Source organism: Salvelinus fontinalis, chromosome 32, assembly GCF_029448725.1.
Source record: "Salvelinus fontinalis isolate EN_2023a chromosome 32, ASM2944872v1, whole genome shotgun sequence".
NCBI lineage: Eukaryota > Metazoa > Chordata > Actinopteri > Salmoniformes > Salmonidae > Salvelinus > Salvelinus fontinalis.
The window spans coordinates 37,866,384-37,890,707 of record NC_074696.1 but is presented as its reverse complement, the minus strand read 5'-3'; the positions used below and the strand labels follow the sequence as shown (position 1 = coordinate 37,890,707).

The 24,324-nt window shown below is 42.4% G+C and overlaps 1 protein-coding gene across 1 annotated transcript; it reads right to left on the bottom strand.

Moving 5' to 3' along the window:
• Window positions 1-1,427: 1,427 nt before the first annotated feature.
• On the bottom strand, window positions 1,428-23,648 carry LOC129831259 (glycogen synthase kinase-3 beta-like). Its single transcript, XM_055894466.1, has 10 exons — window positions 23,231-23,648; window positions 10,796-10,983; window positions 10,226-10,309; window positions 9,919-10,029; window positions 9,562-9,692; window positions 6,372-6,576; window positions 5,864-5,959; window positions 5,553-5,739; window positions 5,179-5,250; window positions 1,428-4,730 (listed from the first exon to the last, which is right to left on the bottom strand). Exons 1-10 carry the CDS (start codon window positions 23,403-23,405, stop codon window positions 4,663-4,665), a joined length of 1,317 nt encoding a protein of 438 aa, XP_055750441.1. The 5' UTR covers window positions 23,406-23,648; the 3' UTR covers window positions 1,428-4,662.
• Window positions 23,649-24,324: the final 676 nt, after the last annotated feature.

The window sequence follows — 24,324 nt, the reverse complement described above, 5'->3', positions numbered from 1 at the left end:
TAACAAATTGATAATATAACATCAAAGGCTGCACTGAAATCTAACAATACAGCTCCAACTATTATCCATTTCTTTTAGCCAACCATCAGTCATCTGAGTCAGTGCAATACAAGTTGAGTCCCCTTCCGTATTTGCAAGTCAGTAGTTTACTTGTTCTTTGACAAACATTTTCTCCATCAGTTTAGTAAGAACAGGCAGCAAACTAATTGGGTGGCTGTTCGAGCCAGCAAAGGGTGCTTCACTATTTTTAGGAAGTGGAATTCCTTTAGTATCCTTCCACACCGGTGGACACACTCCTGTAGGCTTTGGTTAAAGACATGGCAAATAGGGGTGGCAATACAGTCAGCTACCATTCTCAACAGTTTCCCATCTAGGCTATCTATACCTGGTAGCTTATTATTGATGGATAATAATTGTTTTCCCATCTCTTCCATACAAACTTAACCAAATTCAAAATGGCAAACCTTATTTCATTATTAGATCTTTAATACACAAATACGATGGTTCACTGTGTAATGTTGTCATTTCACTTCTCAGTTTGTCCAGTTTGTGAAATAGTCATTGAAATTACTGGCTATATCAGTGTTTCCCAACCCTGGTCCTCGAGTCCCCCTAACAGTACACAGTTTATTTGAAAAACAACTCATTCAACTCATTGAGTGCTTGATGATTAGTTGAATCAGGTGTGTTTGTCCAGGATTACAATAAAAATGTGTACTGTTGGGGGTTCTCGAGAACCAGGGTTGGGAAACACTGATATAGCCAGTAGCTGTGAAGATATGATCAATACAAGTGGATGTCACAGATCCAACACTATTGGTATACACTAGTTGGTTGAGTGATAACCTGGGTCATGTTAGAATCTCACACACAGTAAGAAGCTTCATCTTGAGAGTACAACCAGTCAATGTTCAGGTCACCGAGAAAATACATGTCTGTTAGCATCAGAGACCTTATCTAACATCACACACACGTTCTCCAGATACTGACAGTTTGCGCTTGGTGGTCTATAGCAGCACCCTAAAATAAGCTTCAGATGAAGCAGGTGAACCTGCAATCACAGCACTACTTCATTTGTCATGAGATCCTCTGAGTGATGGCTCTGAATATATACAGCAACAACTCCCCATAGACATTCCTGTATTTTCTAGAATGTTACAATGTTATCCTACTGCTGTATCATCAAAAATGCTGTTTTGAGTCTCAATGTGTTCTCTTGATTAACAGATAAGACTGAGTCATCTAATTATTCCTCAGAAAGCAATGTTCAACTGATAGCCCCATTCCCCCTACAACAAGTCTGCTGACATTACAACGGCTCTCCATTTCACCACAGGCTTTCCCTATCATTTAAATCAATTCTGAATCATTAAAAAGTATATTAAGTTAAATGTAGAGAAATACCACACACAAACCAGAAAGTCAGATTAGATTTTTCAGACCTATTTTTCACTTTATTAAATGAGACCATTTCATACAGACAGTTTGGTTCTCTCCCTCCTTCACTCTCCTACCTCATCCCAAAAACACACACCAGTTCTCCTGGCCAGGATGACGCAATTGAAACAGGATTGGAATGAAAAATGACTGATCCACGTCACAGAACAGTAAAAGTGACCTCACTTGGTTGCTATACATACACATGTTGATACACAAACAACATGGTACTTATAGGATAAACACTAGTAGCCTGATACTGCTGAGATTTAGTTATGAAACCAGCAGCTAGGCAGGTACATAAACACACACGCTCACGGAAGCACACACAGAAGGGGAGGGGGTTGGTAACTGGCTCGTCGTACTGCAGTCACTGAATTTTGTCCATGGCTGCCATTTTGAAAGCAGCAGAGGTCAGAATTGTCCGTGATGGGCTCAGGCATTGTCAAGGGCGGGAGGCTGGCTGCATCAACCGACCTTGTCGCCATCATGGCCCTCAGGTTTACCCTTCACATTACACTGGGTAAAAAAGGTATTATGGCTCCTCTGCATCCCAACATGGCACTTTCACACACTTGAAATCTTTTTAGGTACCCATTGTAATGAATGGGGGCAAGTCATTGGCCGAATGGTTGTCTGGTAAACTCAAAACAGCCCACACTCAAATTTCCCTGTCATAGGTCAGTACATATGTGAAACTGGAAAATATTTAGTTGGAATCGTACCAGAGAGTGATTCAATCTTGATAAGTCCAATCAAACACCTTTCCCCATTCAAAAAAGTAACTTGCTTTGAAATACCAATGTGTGGGTGCCAAGTACAGTACATTTGACATAATGCCTACAAAACAGTTAGGTGCCTCAACCTCTCCCTACATGAGAGAACACCAAGTGAGCAATAAATAAAGCAGCGAGATACAGTACAATCGTATGTTGATGGAGGTGCACAACCAGAGAGATGGAGAGAGAGACAATAGGGAGAAGAAAAAAAATTAGGGGGTATTTACATCTTAAATCAGGACATCGAAAACAAATTGTATTTACAGACTTTTGAATGGAAATGAGACCAGTCAGTTACGGACAGCTCCAACAGGTAATGGAAAATAAACGCTAATAAAAATAACGAGGAAAAAGAAAAAAAAAGAAAAAAAAAAAAGTGGGTGATATTTACAGATGTTCAATAAGATGAGGGGGGCATGGGTTAGGGAGAGAAGCAAATGGAATCCAAAACGATATGCTACATTTCAAGCAAATCAGTTGGGACTCTGGGCTAAGAAGCAGATGGCTTCAGAGATAAAAGGGAGGGAAAATGTGTTATTTAAATCAAATGTCAGCACATGAGGGTTGTTCATACAAGGGGGTGGCAGAGGTTGTACAATAGCATAACGCACCTGCACTAGAAAGCATTCAAGTGGTCATTACTGAGAACTGAGCTAAACCTACAACGCCGGCTTTTTGAAAATGGTGCAGTTTGAGTCGGCAGGTACAATTATTCACATGAACACACAAAAACGCCGCTATCCCCCCACCCTTCAAATGTCTCACTTATTCTCATGAACTCCCACAAGCACATAGCAAAGTACAAGCCTTGTAGGACTACTATGAACTAGCTATCCGCCCTTCTACACCAGCAACAGAGTAAGTCTTCACACAGACCCACCTCGACTCCCATTTCAGAGAATTTATTATAAGGAACTGGGATCATGGTCTGCTTCAAAGTCCAAACTGGAGTCAACTACTCCATATAGGATATATTTATGTCCATATGGCTGAACCCCTCATAGTTGATAATCCCTTCGTCCTCTAAAATCTAGATGGGTGCCACACTGACAAAGATTCTTACAAGTTTGCTGCGAAAAGTCCACTTTCTTCACTGCAAATTTGAAATGAACATCTCAAAAACACAGCATGGTTTGTATATCCTTTCAGAAAGCTCCCTCTTTCAAATCAGGAGTTCTGAAGAGTTCATGCTATGAATGGAAAACAAGCGCCAAATCAGCCAAAACCAGATTTATTTTTATCAAACATGTAACCTCACCATACAATATAATTGATGCTATGCCATTTATTGAAGCCAATAGGAAGGTGACAATTGACTACCGCAGCAGTCTTAATCATCGATAGCACCTTGATTGTCTTCCCATGGAAAGTACAAGTAGACTCAGTTTGTGATTGTCAGTGGGAGAGATGCTGCTACATAGATGTGAATCCTGGATCTCTGTCACCACACAAACGCCACCACCCTCACGCTCTGTCAAAACGTTTCCTTTAGGTCCTCAACACACAACATGGGAAATTGCTAGCAAGTACGGCTACCAATTATAACTTGCACTCCTGTTTCAATGTAAAAATTCACAGTGCCTTTTCCGAAGCAAATTAAAAAATAAATACATTTACAAGTAAAAGAAAAAAGCAGCTGTCATTTAATCTCTTTTTAAATATCATTTAAAAGTATAAAACAAAACACAGCCTCTTCATCTCTCCATCTTGCAACCAGCACCATTTTATCCCATTAGAATCATTTGGTCGCATCGTAGACTAACTGGGAAACACCTCAATTGGCTTCTAGAAACAAACTCCTGTTTACTTTGTGTGTGGTGGTGGTGGCAGGAACTCTTCATTAAGTTTTCAGTCAAATAAATAAAACAGAAAAAAAGAAAAAAAAACTTGATTAAAAAAAAAAGTATTATACAGAGGGCCTGTCCCACCTACTGGAGCTTAATGCCACCCCCAACAGCAGGAACATGAGTGTTATAAACAGCCGGAGAGAAAGAGAGCTGGGCCAAAGGAGATGCAGCGAGGGAGTGGGATAACACTTAAGGTGTCGGTACATGAGAAAGTGTGTTCGTGTCTCCACAACTCTTAGCCTGTAGTGCTGATCGAGTTTCAATTTCATGTAACAAAACTACCTTGTCAGCTAATGATATCCTCTTCCGGCTATGAATGGTTTGTTCAATGTATGTACAGTACAAAAAAAGGTATGTTTGTAATCAATGGGGGAAAATAACAAGCAGCGGGGAAGATAGAAGCAATACAGTGTGTGTGTGTGTGTGTGTTAGGCTGGCAGACAGAGGTGTGTGTGTGTGTGTGTTAGGCTGGCAGACAGAGGTGTGTGTGTGTCTGTGTGTCTGTGTGTGTGTGTCGGGCTGGCAGACAGAGGTGTGTGTGTGTCTGTGTGTGTGTGTGTGTGTGTCGGGCTGGTAGACAGAGGGTTTGCAGGGACATTTCAGGTGCTGTTGTTTAGTGATCCGGGTACAGAGCTGTGCTGAGAGGAGCCGGCTAACCCAGAGCCATCTACAAAGGGATAGGGGAAAGAGGAAGGGAAGTGGTAGAGAAATAGTGTTAGGTATATTGAGTGGATATAATACATTGATTTTGCTTATCAGGAATACACTGGAAACAATTACACAGCTAATTGTAGTAAGAGGATGTGTGTAGTAAGACCTCCTCTAAAACTGATCAGAAAACATTTCCCAGGTTTCCAGTTAGAGGACCTCCTTTAGAATACAAACGTTCTCAATGCAATGACCAGAAACATGACATTATTTTTGCCATTTGTAAAAGCAGCATTAGTCTTACCATCCATGTGGATGTAGCTTAGAGCTCCACCTAACCTAGAATGTCTGCAAGCCAATCACTACTTCATAAAACTAGGTGCAGAAATGGGAATGTGATTGACAGCAACTCTATCTACTGAAGTGACATGTGTAGCCAATGCCTATGTTTGGGGACGGGGTCATACCAGAGGAAGCTGTCTGTGCGCGGGCATGAGGAGGAATGAGGGTGGAGTTCAGTTGGGGCTGGATTGACAGCTCTGGAAGGAGACAAGAGGAAATAGCATTAGTTATATAAGACCAAGGTAATAGCGTTTCAAAATTGGGACAAAGTCTTACAACGCATAGCTATACTACAATACATATTGAAACAAATACATTCTAAACTTCATATTGTAGATATTCTGCACCTACTTGTAGGATAGATGCAAAGGTCACAAAACAAAGTTGGGGTCAGGTCCATTTACATTCTTGAATTGAAGTTTCAATTGATTCCCTGAATTTAAATAGAGTCAACCCCTTTCAGGTCACAGACAGTCAGGGGTCAACAAGGTGTACTGACCCGTGGTGCTGAAGTTGAAGAGCAGGGGCAGCTCTCGCCCGCTAGGCAGCCGGGCGTTGGGCGCGCGCAACTCGTCGAAGAAGGCGTGTGCGCAGGCCTCCAGGGGCGAGAAGCGCGTGATCGGGGTGTATTCCAGCAGGCGCGAGCACAGGGCGACGGCCTCCGGAGGGGAACGAGGCTTAAACACCTGTAAGAGGTGGTACAAGGTAACAGACAACATGAAACAGTTATTAAACACAAGACATTACTTGAAAGCCAAAAATAGAATATATATATAAATAAAATACATACATGCATACATAACCATTTACCTTAGTCCAGGGATGCGCTTTGATCTGGGGGAATTTAAACTCTGTGTAATTGGGGTTCATTTCACGGATCTGTTCACGTGTTGGAGTTCCCAAAACCTGAGTAGCAGACATACAAGTATACAGTTGGTAGTGTACAATGGGTATCATTTGGTTTCTCTCCACATCACTGATTATGATCCAACTTTCCTCCCCCACACACACATCCTCATAAGCCAAATATCCTCCAAATGCTGATATGTAATCAGAATGTCAGGTATTTTGTCCCTGTAGTGCAGGGGTGTCAAACTCATTCCACGGAGGGCCTAGTGTCTGCAGGTTTTTGGTTTTTCCTTTCAATAAAGCCCTAGACAACCAGGTGTGGGGAGTTCCTAACTAATTAGTGATGTTAATTCATCAATCAAGTATAAGGGAGGAGCGAAAACCCGCAGACACTCGGCCCCCCGTGGAATGAGTTTGACACCTGTGCTGTAGTGTAAACCATAAACACAAACGTTTCCTATTTACTCACCTTGATGATCTCTACTAGCTGGTCCACTCCGCTGTCCCCGGGGAAGATGGGCTGTCCCAGCAGCAGTTCGGCCAGCACGCAGCCCGCCGACCAGATGTCGATGTTGGCCGTGTAGTCGGTGGCGCCAAAGATGAGCTCTGGGGCGCGGTAGTACCGCGAACAGATGTACGACACGTTGGGCTCCCCACGAATCAGCTGCTTAGCACTGCAGGTAGGGGTCAACCGCAGAGGTTAAAGGTTAGACCAGGGGTGCCCAAACTTTTTGGGCCCACGATCCCACTGACATCTGAAAACTTTTGTGACCAACAATTAATTGGGGCTATGGCAGTCAATTGCAAAACATTCAAACAGTATTTCTGATTGTATTCTCAACTCACCATCATACATACTTGTAATGTGGGGCTATGACAATAAATTGCAAATGAGTCTGACAATTTCTCTTATCTCACCGGCACTACATTTACTACTACACTAATGAGATTGGTGTGCTTGATGCATGTCGCGTCGGAGCTTCTCAAAGTCAGAGGGCGTGGTCAACAGTGCGTACGTCATCTCTCCTGTCACATCCAACCTGGATCGATATTTGTTTTTAATGCAGATGAGAGCACTGAATCAGCGTACCATGAGTTTTAATGCTCGGAGGGAGACGGTACAGTATTCCCTTTGAGTCAGGAACCAAAACTCCTTCATAGTGACCCGTGAATGCGTTGTCTGCAGCATTCGGTCACATGACAGCTCGATCAGCTGTTCGATTTCACTTACTGGCATGTCAACTGAGCCAGGATTACAGTCAAACAGATTTCGCTGATTCGGACACTAGTCTGTAGATTTTTGCCTGCGTTCAGTTCGTTCTTTTTCACAAATATGTCTGTTACATAGGCAAGGAGACAACAAAGTCTGTTTTTACATCCATTGCGAATGACAACAGTTCCTCTCGCAACTCTACATTTTTCCCCCCAACACTCTCCCTCGATAACCACCAAGCCTCAGAGTGAAATAGAACAGTCATGCTCTGAAACCGTATCTCCATGTAGTTTACAATTGAAGTTACCTGCTGAATATCTCCAGGTCCTGCGCTCAGCTTTTTTGCCGCCAGTTGCTCTCGTGTATCCATTATAGCTCAGTGGGTGTGATGAGGGGGGGGGGGTCACCTTGGGGTCATGATAGGGGCTGCACCAAATGTTTGATGTATTAAAATAATTGATTATGTTTATGTTGTATTAATAGAAGGGGAAGGGCTATAAGACCCTTCCCACTACATGTATAGGGTCCTGGACTATAGATTAGCAATATTCATTATAAGGTTTAATATTGTTCCTACTAGTTATTTTCTAGTCTCTGCTTCTTATAAAGAAACGGTCTGACAGATGTGTGAGTTACTGCAGTCAAAACAGGGCGTCTGTGAGAAAGCGCCAAGAAAGGCTAAAAGAGATTCATAGACACAGAACCCTGCAGGGGAGTGAAAGAGATAAGACAGACATACCACTATAACGCAACTTGGGGAGTGGAAAATTACTGTGGAGCCTTTAGAAAACACTGAAACTATTGTCTCTCCTGCAAGTTTGTATAACTGTATATGCATGGGCTTGGTCTCATGAGTAGAAGGTGTTGACATAGGCAGTTACATCACTAGGGGTTGACTGCAAGCATATTAAAGCAACTTGGACCCTTTCCTATTTTGTAGAACTTACTGGGGAACATGCGTGCTATGTTCCCGTTGTCAACTTCTGTCTGCAATTGCATTAATAAATGTATTTGATCGATTTACTTAAAGATTGTCTGATTGCACCAATAAGCAAATGATTGACAAGGAACATACCCCAACCGGTGTATCATACAATGCGTCCATATGGCAGAGGGAGACATTCATAACTAGAGTGCAGAGGCCTGCCCACCGTCCTGTGATAGATGGAGCCCCATCTGTGGAAAAGCCCACCTTCGATCCCATGGAATTGGTTTTTCGTCAGTATAGCCACGCAGCACACTGAACAGCCCCTGTGCCGTTCAATGCTCAAAACATGTCCTCGTGAATACCACCCCCCGACATGTAGCGAACAAATGTCAATGCATCTCGGCCCTCACAGCTAACGTCCATTTGGAGAGCATAAGGTAGGGAGTTTGAGTCGTTCAGTCAGTTTCCTCTTGATTGCTAGCTATATCATCAATTCTTAGTTTCACAGTGTTATCTGACAAAGGTATTGATGTGAGTTTGTGCCTCCCCACACATTGTTTTCACCATATTAATTGCGGCCGGTAATATCTCCATTCACCATGGGAGTGGTTCAGGTGTAACGACCAAGTGTGGCCTTTTCCCACAATCTAAGGGAGCTCTGGTAGAATTTTTACTTATAGATTTGAATAATTTTCATTTAGATTTTTAAGGTTAACCACAAAGATTGAGACAAAGACGAGATATATATATATATTTTTTTTTTTACAAGGATTTGGGAAATTCTCCCGGAAATTTTCATATCAGGCGACCCGAGTATTCTAAAATAAATCTAGTTTAAGCTAATACAGTCTTCTAAGCTGAGTCTAGGTTATGCTAAGACAGTGTTCTCTAACAATACTTCAATCTCTAACCACTGCAACAGTTGTCACTGGTAAGAAAAGCATTAGATGCTTAGCAGTAGAGGCAAACACTCAGCCATGCAGGTCTAACCATGTGGTATGGGATTATACACGGCTCTTTGGTGCCTCCTTGAGACCACCTGACCACACTACCCTTTGATGTTTAGCAGAAACTAAGGTATACAGCCCTAGATAAACCAATGAACGAGGGGTGGGTCTCCCACGTCTCAGTGTATTTTTTATATATACCGAAGTAAATATCTCAGTGCGATTTCTACTTATTGATTTACAATTAAGAAGCTCAGTGTATACTTTTTATAGAAAGCAGCTCTGCATTTGTCTGCACAGTAACAGAAATGGATGTACTATGGGGAAAATACACATGAAAAGGGTGTGAGTAAGTAACTGTAACTAAGGACAACTGGATCAGTGTTGCATAGCCCCATTCAAGGGAGGGCATAGATCCATTTCACATTCTGTCTGGTTGAGCCCATTTATTCAACCCATTCAGTCAGAACACATAAGACCCAAGTTTACTTCAATACTAGGTACCAGTCAGTCATATTGGCTCAATAGCACATTAACACACTGTGTGGAGGGAAATATCTGACCAGCTTACCTCCCAAAGTCACAGAGCTTTAGGATGGCCGTTTCAGGGTCCACCAACAGGTTCTGGGGTTTGATGTCTCGGTGGCAGACACCCTGGGAATGGATATAGGCCAGGCTGCGAAACAACTGGTACATGTACACCTGAGAAGAGACAAAATGGCAGACATAGACCAATTAGAACTATAAACAAATCAATAAGATGGAGTCATTCTGTGTCAATGCCAAGCCTGTCTTCGAGAGTAAACAAAAAAAGGATAGTTCATAATTGAATGACATACTGGACAATCAAAGTCCAATGAACAGACGCTGAGGCAAGCAAAAGTGGGACAATGAAAGAGAGCAAGTGAAAGAGGGCGAGAGAGTTTACCTTGACGTAAATGATAGGAATGATGCTTTTGGCCTTGTTGAAATGCCGGGCCACCCTGTACACGGTCTCCGGGACAAAGTCCAGCACCAGGTTGAGATACACCTCATCCTTCTGTATAGGGGGAAGAGAACTGAAAATCACTATATGACTACACTAAATCATAACGCCATACGTCCTCAGATTATTCTTGTACAATGAAAAAGCGCTTTACAAATGTAACAAACTTTGTAGTGGGAAGAATGACTCATTTGAAGAGGAAACACAGTTCAGGTGCTCAGTGTGCCAAAAACAATGGATGGCAACCTACCTTTTCACCACTAGAGTAGAAGAAGTAGCGTAGCCTCACGATATTGCAGTGGTCCAACTTTCGCATGATCTGTAGCTCTCGGTTCTACATAGCAAAGTTATTAAACAGAGAATAGTGGGAAATGTCAAGGGTTTCTGATTGATCTGTAAGCGCATTGATCTTTAGTATGCGCGTGATATGTGTTTGTTCAAGTACGTGTACATTTCTGTCACCTAAAAAATAAAAATAAACTTAGGCTACAATACCAATTTTCTCCCACAAACTAATATGGAAATGTTCCTTGTAAAATTACAAAACAGTGTCCCCAGTATTCAGACAAACAAGTAGCTACTCATAACAGTGGGAATTTACAAGACCAATCCAAAAATGGATATTCATATCACTATTATGTTAAACAAATTAGTGTTGTCACAACAAGACAATTTTAGATGGCAAAAACCCCCAAAGAAAACTCAGCATTACGGTCCATTAAAAAAACAGCTTTCTATAAATTATTATGTGCTATGTGCTAACAAATATGACTCTGGGTGACACGAAGCCTGTATGTCTTCAAGAGAATGGCCTCCATACCTTGAACCTCTTATCCTGCAGCACCTTCTTAATGGCCACCATCTCCTGGCTGTCGATGAGGCGTGCCTGGTACACCACACCAAAGGAGCCATTCCCGATCACCTTGATGTCCGTGTAGGACACCTCTTGTGGACGGTCGGGACCCTGCCCAGATGTGGCCACCACCGTAGTCACCTTCCCACTGTCCCCTGGGAAACAACGATAAGTTGGGTCAACGAAATAGTTGTCTTTTCAGATTTGAAATGGAGAGGTGATCAGTGTTGTGTTCATTAAGTACGAAACTGAAGAAAACGGGAAGGTAGGCCTATTATCTGAACAATAAGAAATGCTGTTTTACTATGGTGTGACAATGAACAAGGACATTTAATACAGCTCCTTCTGAAAGTATTCAACCCCTTGACTTTTTCCACATTGTTATATTATAGCCTTGTTCTGAAATTGATTACATAAATGTATCCTCACACACACACACACACAAAGCAAAAACAGTTAAAAAAAAAAGTAGGCAAATTTATAAAAACTTTAACTTTACATAAGTATTCAGACCCTTTGCCATGAGACTCGAAATGAAGTTCAGGCTCATCTTGTTTCCATTGATCATCCATGAAATGTTTCTACAACTTGATTGAAGTCCACCTGTGGTAAATTCAATTGATTGGACATGATTTGGAAAGGTACACACCTGTCTATAGAAGGTCCCAGAGTTGACAGTGCATATCAGAGCAAAATCCAAATCATAAGATCGAAGGAATTGTCTGTAGAGCTCCGAGATAGGATTGTGTCAAGGCACAGATCTGGGGAAGGGTACCAAACAAAATGTCTGCAGCATTGAAGGTCCAAGAACACAGTGGTCTCCATTCTAAATGGAAGAAGTTTGTAACCACCAAGACTTCCTAGAGCTGGCCACCCGACCAAACTGAGCAATCGGGGGAGAAGGGCCTTGGTCAGGGAGGTGACCAAGAACCCAATGGTCACTCTGACAGAGCTTCAGAGTTCCTCTGGAGATGGGAGAATCTTCCAGAAGGACAACCATCTCTGCAGCATTTCACCAATCAGGCCTTTATGGAAGCGTGTCCAGACGGAAACCACTCCTCAGTAAAAGACATATGACAGCCCACTTGGAGTTGCCAAAAGACAACTAAAGGACTCTAAGACCATGAAAAACAAGATTCTCTGGTCTGATGAAACCAAGATTGAACTCTTTGGCCTGAATGCCAAGAGTAATGTCTGGAGGAAACCTGGCACCATCCATACGGTGAAGCATGTTGGTTGCAGCATCAAGCTGTGGGGAATGTTTTTCAGTGGCAGGGACTGGAAAACTTGTCAGGATCGAGGGAAAGATGAACAGAGTAAAGTACATAGACATCCTTGATGAAACCCTGCTCCAGAGTGCTCGGGACCTCAGACTTGAGCAAAGGTTCACCTTCCAACAGAACAACAACACTACGCACACAGCCAAGACAAGACAGAAGTGGCTTCAGGACAAGTCTCTGAATGTCCTTGAGTGGCCCAACCAGAGCCCAAACATCTCTGGAGAGACCTGAGAATAACTGCGCAGCGACACTCCCCATCCAACCTGACAGAGCTTGAGAGGATCTGCAGAAAAGGTCACCAAATACAGGTGCCAATCTTGTATCGTCATACCCAAAAAGACAAGGCTGTAATCGCTGCCAAAGGTGCGTCAACAAAGTACTGAGTAAAGGGTCTGAATACTTATGTAAATGTGATATTTCCGTTTTTTATTTAAATATGCAAGAACTTCTGCTAGCCTGTTTTTGCTTTGCCATTATCGGGGTATTGTGTGTAGATTGATGAGGGGGGGGGGGGAGAACTATTTCATCCATTTTAGAATAAGGCCATTACAAAATGTGGAAAAAGTTATGGGTCTGAATACTTTTTTTTATAAACGTGCAAACATTTATAAAAACAGTTTTGCTTTGTCATTATGGAGTATTGTGCGTTTGAGAATTATAATTGAATACATTTTAGAATAAAGCTTTAACGTAACAAAATGTGCAAGGGGTCTGAATAGTTCCTGAATGCACTGTATATGGTTCATTCCTATAGTTACTGTATCATGAAAGGTGGTCTTTTGAATGAATATATGGCTATTGTGGATAACATTAGTGACCTCGTTTAACATTGTGACGTAAACAAGGGCTCAAGTGATAATAGGCCTTTACATTTCCAAAACAGGCAGCAGGCAGAGAAAATAATTGCTCAGCATAGAAAATAGCCCTACAGGGTCATGTTAAGGAGAACATGTTTTAAACTGAGTGAAATACTATCTAGACTTGTCCAATAAGATTGTTTGGTGTTGCAAAAATTGTTGCGCCAATGTCCTACTGAACAGAATCCAGGGCTCGAGTTATTAACTGCCTCGTGGTTGTTTAACCACTATAGTAACCGCCTGCCTTGTCGGAAGACGAGACAAACACATGCTTTACTGTAAAATCCAATATCACTATTCCAGAGCTATTTGTGCTCCTTTGAACATCATTTGACCTAAGGAACACAAGACTTGCGATTATCCAATAGGCCCATCCTCGGGCTCATCTATCACACTTGAACGCAAACAAGTGTTTGGTGGCCTGGATCAGAGAGTTCTCCGAGGCAGGCATACCTTCATGTGAGGTTCATTCCCTGTATGGAGGACAGAACAGGGCCAGATGGCTGGAATTGAACTGGAGATCTTTGCACTGAGAATGACCCTGCTCTAACATGCTGACCACACCGCTTGCGTTGCAAAATAAATGTACACATACTTATCTAAACTCCTTGCGTCTGTGTAGCCAGGCGCTAAAATAGAACTTGGTTCTACCTTTGATGCTTGATGATCTACAAGTCTCGCCTCTCCTAATTGCTTTTTAGGAGCATATACCCATGTGGGTGATTGAAAGACGAACACTTGTCCATTTGGTGGTGGTAATGCACCTTAAAGTTGGTTGCCAACCGACATGTAAAATTCCTCAGGACTACTAGAAACTATTAGTTTCCCCTTTTATCGGTGGATTAAATGTCGGAGAAGAGAACACACGACAGTGACTCAAAATGGGTCAAAATTCTACAAAGATAAAGAAAAGGACTTCATGCATTTCAGGTAAATTAACTTAATGTTCATATCCCAGGTTAAATGAGCTAGCAATAGCAAGCTGCTGTCCACATTTTTGCTCAATGTTTCACCAAGATTGACTTATACCATGAGGTTTGAGGTCAAATTTATATCAAACATAATACGGAATGGCTGCACATCCTTTTTCCCTTGTACTAAAGATTTCGAAGCTTCTGCGCATGCGTGTATTCTCTACTTTACGAACAGTCTCTGCTCTATTCGTAGCGAACAGGCTACTCTGGCGAATGGTCATTTAACAAAGATAAATCAAAGCTGAATCAATGTCCGCAAGATCACAATGACAGTATTCTACATAACAGAACTTCATATAAGTATCGTATGACCAGTGCTTTACTTGGGCCAGAGCTTTTTGGAGCGCTGTACTGGCACCTCGAATTTTTGCGGAATTTGGGGAAAACAAAGTAGCCCATCTATTCTGGCCCAAGTTAATACAGTCAGAAACGGTTGATCAAAGCGGAAATGCGGCGGGATCTGCATTGAATAGCAATCGAATGAGGGCATATATTTCCTGATTCCGCTTTGTTCATGTTTATTTGCCACTAGTCTGAATCTGCGTAACAGTAGGCAGTTCGAGATTGCGCAGATTGAAAATGTGCCAGGCTGAAGGCGCGTGATGCGCTGTTCCAAATGGTCAAATTAGGGGTTTTATTAGGGTTTAAGGTCATGAAAGTTTGTTTCATAATTTGTATGTAATTCATTTAATTAATGAAGGCACACATACATGTTATCAATCACTTAATCTAAATAATCAGCAATCATCGGAATGACCCGTAAATGTGTGTGTGCCAGTGGGCTGTTGCCAGAGGAGAGAGAGCGTGACATTTCAGCAGCAGGTATAAAAATAATGACAGACTAACTAGACAGCCAATTCAAAACTTGTAGCATTTCTCGCTAGTTAACTATAGCTAACTAAGCATTAATGTCGTTGTCGCCTTTCCACGGGCAATAGCCTAAATAAATCTGCAACGTTGGAATGCTGAAATTCTCCTCTATTAAACAGCATCCATGTAATTGCAACAACTTTCAAAATATTCTAAGAATATCCTAAATGACATAACTTGCTGTGCATAGATATCCCGTGATACATTCATATTTTAGCCTTATATATAAAACATGTCTAGTTAGATACCTTGCTTTGAAGTAGCCTACTTTATCCATTTGATCCCTGATTCATTGAATGAGGGAATACTTTTATAAAGGCAAAAAGTATTTGGTTGTAATGTTGCAATTTTTTTATATCAAGGGTGGGCAAACATCCTCCTTTTTGTTCACTTTGTAGCCTAAACAACAGCTCAACAGGACCTTGATAAGCAGACCTGGGTGTTTCAGGGCCAGATCAAAAGCCAAGCCTGCACACCCAGGAGCTCTCCAAATGGAGGTATGACCACATGTTAAAAACATGTGACTAACAGTGCAGTTCTACTTTGTGGGGGGTTAAGTGCCTTGATCAAGGGCACAACGGCAGGAGATGGTAGGCCTACATGGGATCAGGTACAGCAGCCTTCGTGTCAACGCTTACTTTTCCCATGTAGGCTATAATAATAGTCATGACAATTTGGTTAAAAAAAGTAATGGAAAATGTTTTTGAACCCTTAACAGTAAATAATCAGGAAGTCTATAGCATAACGTAATTTGTGAACATAGTCTAATGGACAGACTAGGAAAAAGACTGCTTCTGCACTTCTGTCATCAAGTCAAGCACTGAGTAAGAAGTTACTGCAAGACAAAAACACAGCCTCTCTCATGTGGCAAAAACTCAACAGCGGGTAGGCAGCCAAGGCCTACTTCTATGCGTAATCAGGTGTGTGTTCTTCCTCAAGACTGACAGGAGCGCTTCAAACAAAAGACAAGGAATAAATTGACAAGTCGTAAATGGAATAAAATAAACCAAAACGTCTCAAGCGTAGCCTAGGTTGTGCGCTCCGCAAACAACGTGCCCACTCCCATGACAACGGTAACTAACAATATATTGAATGCATTAACAGAAATTCCCGTAAACAAACATTGTAGATGAGAAATTATGGGAATTAAATGGTAGGCTAAATGTACTAGTGGTGTGCCTATGCAATGGAGTAGTCCACTCAGACAGGTGTCTCGTGTGCCATACATTTTTTGTATACATTTGCCACTGCTCGACAAAAAAAAAGAAATCTTGGTCGACCAACTGCCTATTGATCAAACAATCGACTAAATGGGGTCAGCCCTACCTACCACTCAAGAGATTATCAGTGTTGCGACAATGGCTTGTGAATATGAAGCACCGGTTGCCCCCAGATTCAGGAATAACAGTGCCCACTTCAAATATTCAGATGTGTATAAAAACAGTTCAATACCTCTGGGATGCTAATCGAAGACACATAACCTGAAGCCAGATGCAGTACACTCCATCTTCGACTATTCAGGGTACAGTGTTTGAAACACTGATGGACCGGCAACCAATACGAGAAGGTGTGCAAATTGCAGCATGCAAATCAGGGTGTTCCTGCATATGGGCATTCTTCCATCTGCAGGAACCCCTCTAAACTTCTATTGGTCCATTTTTAAGCTAGGACAGGCGCGAGTTGGGGCGATCCAGTACAATAGGTAGCGTTAATGCATTAACGGATACCAGCCGCCGATAAACCCCACAGAAGAAGGGGGAGGCAACAATGGTAGCTAGCTAGCCGTGCACCGGTAAACAGTGTCCCGTCGGGGACTGTTTTCCAGCAGTTCTGTTAACTTCTTATGGATGGGGGGCAGTATTGAGTAGCTTGGATGAATAAGGTGCCCAGAGTAAACTGCCTTCTACTCAGGCCCAGAAGCTAAGATATGCATATTATTGGTATATTTGATAGAAAACACTGAAGTTTCTAAAACTGTTTGAATGATGTCTGTGAGTATAACAGAACTCATATGGCAGGCAAAAACCTGAGAAAAAAACCTACCAGGAAGTGGGAAATCTGAGGTTTGTAGGTTTTCAAGTCTTTGCCTATCCAAGATAGTGTAAATTTGGTCCGGTTGCACTTCCTAAGGCTTCCACTTGATGTCAACAGTCTTTAGAACCTTGTTTCAGGCTTCTACTGTGATGGGGGAGCAAATAAGAGCTTTTTGACTAAGAGGTCTGTCAGAATTCCCTGAGCTAAATCATGCGCGCGGCTGTGAGCGAGCTGCGTTCCTTTTCATTTCTAAAGACAAAGGAATTGTCCGGTTGAAACATTATTGAAGATTTATGTTGAAAACATCCTAAAGATTGATTCTATACATCGTTTGACATGTTTCTACGAACTGTAATATAACTTTTTTGACTTTGTCTGGACGAAGTGCCTGCGCCTCGTGAATTTGGATTTGTGAACTAAACGTGAACAAAAATTAGGTATTTGGACATAAATGATGGACGATATCAAGCAAAACAAACATTTATTGTGGAACTGGGATTCCTGGGAGTGCATTCTGATGAGTATCATCAAAGTTAAGTGAATAATTATAATGCTATTTCTGACTTCTGTTGACTCCACAACATGGCGGGGATCTGTATGGCTTGTTTTGGTGCCTGAGCGCTGTACTCAGATTATTGCATTGTGCTTTTTCCGTAAAGCTTTTTTGAAATCTGACACAGCGGTTGCATTAAGGAGAAATATATCTTTAACGACGGTGAAGGCGGGGGGGAATCAATGGGATAGAATGGGCCTGGTCATCCCCTCCGGCGCCAAATTCCAGACATTTGTATGAAGAGGAGAAGCCTTTACAGAAGTCGAAGAGCCAGATGCCTGGCGAGACAGCGCCGGTGAGTGGATAATCCGCCTTTACCCTTCGTTCTCCTGGCGAAAGTGAAATCACTGGACAATAAACTGGATGAGCTCCGTTCGAGACTATCCTATCAACGGGATATTAAAAACGAATATTCTGTTTCACAGAGTCGTGGCTGAACAAGGACAATATACATTTAGCTGGGTTTTCCGTGCATCGGCAAGACAGAAGAGCAGCCTCTGGTAAGATCGGGGTGTGGTGGGTGTCTGTCAACAGCTGGTGCGATCTCTAATATTAAGGAAGGTTTTGCTCGCCTAAGTTAGAGTGCCTCATGATATGCTGTAGACCACATTAGCAAGAGAGTTTTTCAATATTCTTTGTAGTTGTCTACTTACCACCAAAAACCGATGCTGGCACAAAGACTGTAGATGACCTGTATAAGGCTGTATAAGGCCATAAGCAAACAAGAAAATGGTCAACCAGAGGCAGCACTACTGAATGTAGGAAAAGGTAAATCCGTTTTACCAAATTTCTACCAGCATGTCACGTGCTCAAAAAAATTAACTCTAGATCACCTTAACACACAACTTGCACAAAGCTCTCCCTCCAAGTCTGACCTATCCTCCCGATTCCTGCTTACAAGCAAAACTCACAGGAAGTACCAGTGATCTGATGAAGCGGATGCTAAGCTACAGGACTGTCGCTAGCACAGCCTGGAATATGTTCCAGGTTTCATCCCATGGCATTGAGGAGTATACCACATCAGTCATCGGCGTCATTGTTTTTTTATCCTCCACAATTTCGTGGTACAGTCCTGTAAATCCCATACAGACTCGGGAGAGGCGAAGTTTGAGAGCCCTTGCGTCCTCCAAAACACGACCTAACCACTGCTTCTTGACACAATGCCCGCTTAACCCGGAAGCCAGCCACACCAATGTGTCAGAGGAAATGTGGCGACCGTGTCAGCGTGCGCGCGCCCGACCCGCCACAGGGGTCACTAGAGCGCAATGGGACAAGGACATCAATGCCGGCCAAACACTCCCCTAACTCGACGACGCTGGGCCAATTGTGCGCCGCCGTATGGGTCTTACGGTCGTGGCCGGCTGCGACAGAGCCTGGACTCGAACTAGGATCTCTAGTGGCACAGCAGGCAACTGCAATGCAGTGCCTTAGACCACTGCGCCACTTGGGAGGCCAGCTTCATTAATAAGTGCATCGACGATGTTGTCCCCAGTGACCGTACGTACATATCTCAACCAGAAGCCATGGATTACAGGCAACATCCGCACTGAACTAAAGGCGAGAGCTGATGCTTTCAAGGAGCGGGACACTAATCCGGACGTTTTAAGAAATCCTGCAACACCCTCAGACGAACCATCAAACAGGCAAAGTGTCAATACAGCACTAATATCCAATCCTACTACACTGGCTCTGAGAGACATGCCCACATGCACCAACGCCCCGAATTGCAGGCTGCAGTTTCACACCAGAGGCCAATACAGCAACGAGCAACTCTGTTCGATGTGGGAAGAGAGCGTGAAGACGTACTAGCCAGTTAGTGGAAAGATGTAAGGTCCACAGCCCACCTGTCGCTAGATGTAAGAAAGATTATAGCTAAATAACTGATGCTGTTTTCATGCTCACATTCGTTACAAATCAAGTTATCAAACAGAAAGAGCAAGATTTGCTCTTATAGCAGCTAGCTCGCGGCAGTATTATTAGCTGGGTCGATGCTAGTCACTGCAATTCTATAGCCCAGCTGTCCATATAGCACACACTATTCAAAAAATAAATAAAAAAAGACTGCCACGGTGGAGGATGAATTGCACTGTGTGTCTTGTTTACAGTGAAAACTCCTGCTGCAATGTAGTAGGATTTCAAATAGTCTAGATCAATCAGCCCAGAGTTGATTTCACCACTGAAATTTCATTTCACCAAAATGCTTTGACCTCAAGATTCATAATCCTCACCATGCAATTGTTTTGTACATTAGAAGCTACTAAGCCCCAGCTAGGCTATAGCCTACACTATTGCAGCTAACCCCACATTTCTTATCTTCTCTCTCAACTGCCTGAGGGGACCCTCTACCTGACTGTATGACCCCCCCCCCCACCCACCCACCTACCTTGCTTGTAGCCTGTCCTTTGTCCTGCCCTTCTGCCACCTTATTTCAAATGTGTTCAGAAGTTATTCTGTACAATGATCATCTTTGATTGTTTTACGCCATTGATGTGATTGTAACCCATTAGCTACCCCCAAGTGGTGACCTGGGATAACCTCACCCTTGAGACCACACCTAAGTGTTTAATTCTTTTCCATAACTTACACAATGATCAAGGCTCTACGCTGAAACATGTGTTTTCTGTGGTCTATACATAATAAAGATCTTTAGACTTTAAAAAAAACAAGACTGGACCTTGGATTCCTCAAACCATTCAACACTGGTGTTGGCCTGTACCATGTCATGTGCTGGTTTGACATGACAAAACTATCACGTGATAAGATTTCAGTGTTCCACAAATAAACAATGTTTACTTAGTTGCATTTTCAATCAGTTATAACAATACTCCAATCAACTAGAATAACAGGACTAAATATACTCAATTTAGTTTAAGGTAGGTTTCAACATGGCTATTTACCTAATTCAACACACTTAACTGCTGACAAATGGTATTAGAGACATCTAAACTCTGAGGGGAAATATGGTGTGCTCCCTAAGAAATATACAGGGGAAAATACAATAAACAGTGACATGCAACGCAAGTTACTGTTCAATAACGCACACGAAAGGAACCACTAATTTAACAGTCAGGAGTGCCAATAACTTATGCCATGTTCAAAACAACTGGGAACTCTGAAATCTCAGACTTCCAAGCATTCAAAACAACTGGGAACTCCAGGGGAAAAAAAGAAAAAAGCTCAGACTTGGAAAAATCGTTTAACGGTCATCCAACTCAGAATTCTAAGACGGAAACTCAGGCATCTTTCTGACTTGAAGAACACTGATGTCATGCCTTCACCTTATTCCCTCCCCAGGAGTTCCCAGTAGTCTTCAAATCACCATTAGTTCTTTACAATAACTATGAACTTGTTCTGGCACGCACCAGGAACGTGAGTAGAAGGTACACACGTGTGTACTGTGTGGGAGAGATGTCATACATAAAATGAGAACAGCTTGAGAGAGGCAGCCTTTCATACACACTCTATAGGGAACAAATTGGTGGTGGTGGAATAATTGAAGCTACATAAGACATTTTGCATGGAGAAATTCAAAAAGCCAGTGTTATTCATTACACAAATTACTACAGTAAAGAAAATGTAATGTAGGCTGCATGAGCACGTCAAATGTTTCTAACCATTTGGGCTCCCGAGTGGTGGAGCAATCTTGGAATGGATGCAAGGTAGCCTACTAATAATAGGCACTGAAAGTGGGTTGCATCGCAAGCTGTAAAATGTCAAACGCACCTTTCAATACAGTAGCCAGCAGTCACCTCCCTGACCAAGGCCCTTCTCCCCCGATTGCTCAGTTTGGCCGGGCGGCCAGCTTTAAGTCTTGGTGGTTCCAAACTTCTTACATTTAAGAATTATGGAGGCCACTGTGTTCTTGGGGATCTTCAATGCTGCAGAAATATTTTGGTACCCTTCCCCAGATCTGTGCCTCGACACAATCCTGTCTCAGAGCTCTACAGACAATTTCTTCGACCTCATGGCTTTATTTTTTCTCTGACATGCACTGTCAACTGTAGAACCTTATAATAGACAGGTGTGTGCCTTTCCAAATCATGTCCAATCAATCAAGTTGCAGAAACATGTCAAGGAGGATCAACGGAAACAGGATGCACCTGAGCTCAATTTCTAATCTCATAGCAAAGGGTCTGAATACTTATGTAAATAAGGTATTTGTTTAATTTTTATTACATTTGCAAACATTTCTAAAAACCTGTTTTTGCTTTGTCATTATCTGATATTGTGTGTTGATTGATGAGGATGTGGAAAAGGGGTCTGAATACCTTCTGAATGCACTGTATGAAAACAAGATATTGTTTTAGCGTTTCAGCTCATCTTTAACACCATCTGGCCTAAAATTCACTCACTGCAAATCATTCAAAACACTGTAGGCTACTTCGAAGCAACATTATAACTCAAGAATTTCTAATTGTATATCCCCATCAAACTGACGTTTCACCAGTAAAACCTGAAAAATCACCATTTACGATTGACAGTGAGAAATGTGAAGGGGACCACAAAAATGTGTTTGTGAAGTAGAGGTAAAAGAAACACGGGCAGGACGTGATCTGCACATACGCAGAAGCTTCGGGACTTTTAGTCATGGGGGAAAAAAGTCCGGAAAAAGTCGGCACACATAATATACTCTACATGACTAACATGGACCATCATGGTGGATAAAGCCATCCAATTCCAATTTGCATTACAAGGGAGAAATTGTAACCATGTTCTTTGAAACAAAAACATTTGCAAACTATGCATGGAATATGTTGATGTGCTATGTAAGCAAGTATTTCAGCTTGTCATCTACTAGTCCACTTTGAGAATTATTAGCTAGCTAACATATTATACAGCTGGCTCGGTTACATGTTTCGTCACTTTATAACAAGTTCTTTATCACCTGTTAATTAACGGTCAATGTATAGAGGGCTCTTTCAAGGCTGGTTGCTTGTCTGGGCTACTGGATAGATAAGTATCCACTATTGACTTAATTTGAACAATAGATAAGGGTGTTCTTAACATAAATCTGTGCTGGAAACGCAAAGCTAGTTATCTGGCTACAAGTAGCTTAGTCAACCGTTATGAACAAATAAATTAGGCTACCTAGCCTTAGCGTATAGTACCAACTGACAGCTAACGCTAGCCTGTAGTTTGTTGTGCCAGTTAACGCGTTAGCTAGTTCAAACAACTATTTATCTTTAACTATCGCTAACTCGTTTGCTTGGTAACATGTACAAACGGTGTGTAAGTAACGTTAGCATAGTTACAGTAGCTTAATAGCTAACTAGCGAAACTAGATCGAATCCCCTTGTAAACTAGCTGGTAACTAACGTTAGTCACCTAAAACCTATATTAGACGCTAGCTAGCTAACGTTATCTGCTCTAGCTACTGGTTACAAGTTAGCTAGCATGTCTTAGCACACGTAGTTAAGGTTGTTTGCGTTGCTTATGCTTTCTTTATATTTAGCTAACTAGCTAGTTACGGTACCTCGATGTCATTTACTAGCTAACATGCTAATATAACTAACCTAGACAACTGCCTAGTTAAAAAAAGCTAAATAAGGTTAGCTAACTAACGCGAAATGTCTTGATTTTTGGCGTTGGTTAGCAAGTTAACTAGTTTGCTAACTGACACGTTAGCCGTTTAGCCAACGATAGCTACTCGAGGCAGTTAGTTAACTAACTAGCTAGTTAACTAACGTGCTTTTTCAAACTAACGTTACAACAATGTTCGCCGTGGAAATCGTGCACAACTGCCCACACTAGCTACAACATTGGACACTGGACTGCAATGCGTGTCTTTTAATCATCCAAGACAGTCTTTTTCATAAAATACATAATAAACCTACTGGACAGCTTTAAATTCGAGCATCCAGACGAACTGCTCCCCGAGGCCTGCGGGACCCCGGTCTTTCCTGTGCTGCTCCCCACGGCAGCGGCTGATCCAGTGGATGCTGCAGTGGCTCCGGGAACACCTTGTGGCTCAGCAAACGAGCTAGTTCTGGGCCGCCCGCTGCCGCTCATATCTCTGTGCAAGGGTAGCGGGCGGGGGGCTAGGGATTCACAATTTATAGCCAAGTGAGTTTAAATGTTGCCTGTTTTGACTGCAAATGCAATAATCATTGAAAGACAGACAGAATTGACACCGTTCAGACGAGTCCTCCCTTGCACTGCCTGTCTGAGCTCGTAGATCGTATAAAACTGACAGATTACATTTCCTCCTGGGAAATGAAGTTCGACGTGGCTGCTGCTTCCCGTGTCTTTGAAAATGCCTATAGAACTACACTGCTAAAATAACGTTGCGTTTCACCATAGGTGGCGCTCCGTCTGGGATTTCTACCGTGACTGTAATAATGATTTGTACCCAAAAGGGAGAACAGACATGAAAACTACAAATCCAATAATGTTTTAGATTAGAGGAGAGAAAAAGTAAGAATTCCACATAAAAATAATGGCGAGTGCAATCTGGAATCCTTGGGATGTCCGCACCCTGACCCAAACTCATAACCTAACCTTAACCCTTACCTAACTGTAACCATTTTAATGATGTAGGGACGTCCCAAGGGTTTGGTATAGCACACACCTACAAATAATCCTTAAACTTTCTTTCAAGCCCCTTCACATGCCTCTGGTGGCCTCACAGCAGTTGTCTCCCACTTCTGACACCATTGTAGCAAATCCAGGGCAGTTCCTGACCGGGCCTCGAACCCGGGTGTCTGGTTCCCGAGGAATGCACACAATTCACAACAATGTTGTCAGAGGTGGCAAGTGACTCAAATGTAGTGCCTGATGTCAATTAATGGATGATACAAAAAGTGTCACCCAGGTACCTGAATGGTCTGGTACACCAACTGTAGATTTGGATTAACGATCGTGAGATTATGAGTTCATATCGCCACCTGCCATGTCAGGAAGGATCTTGACATTGTAATTCCAGGTAATC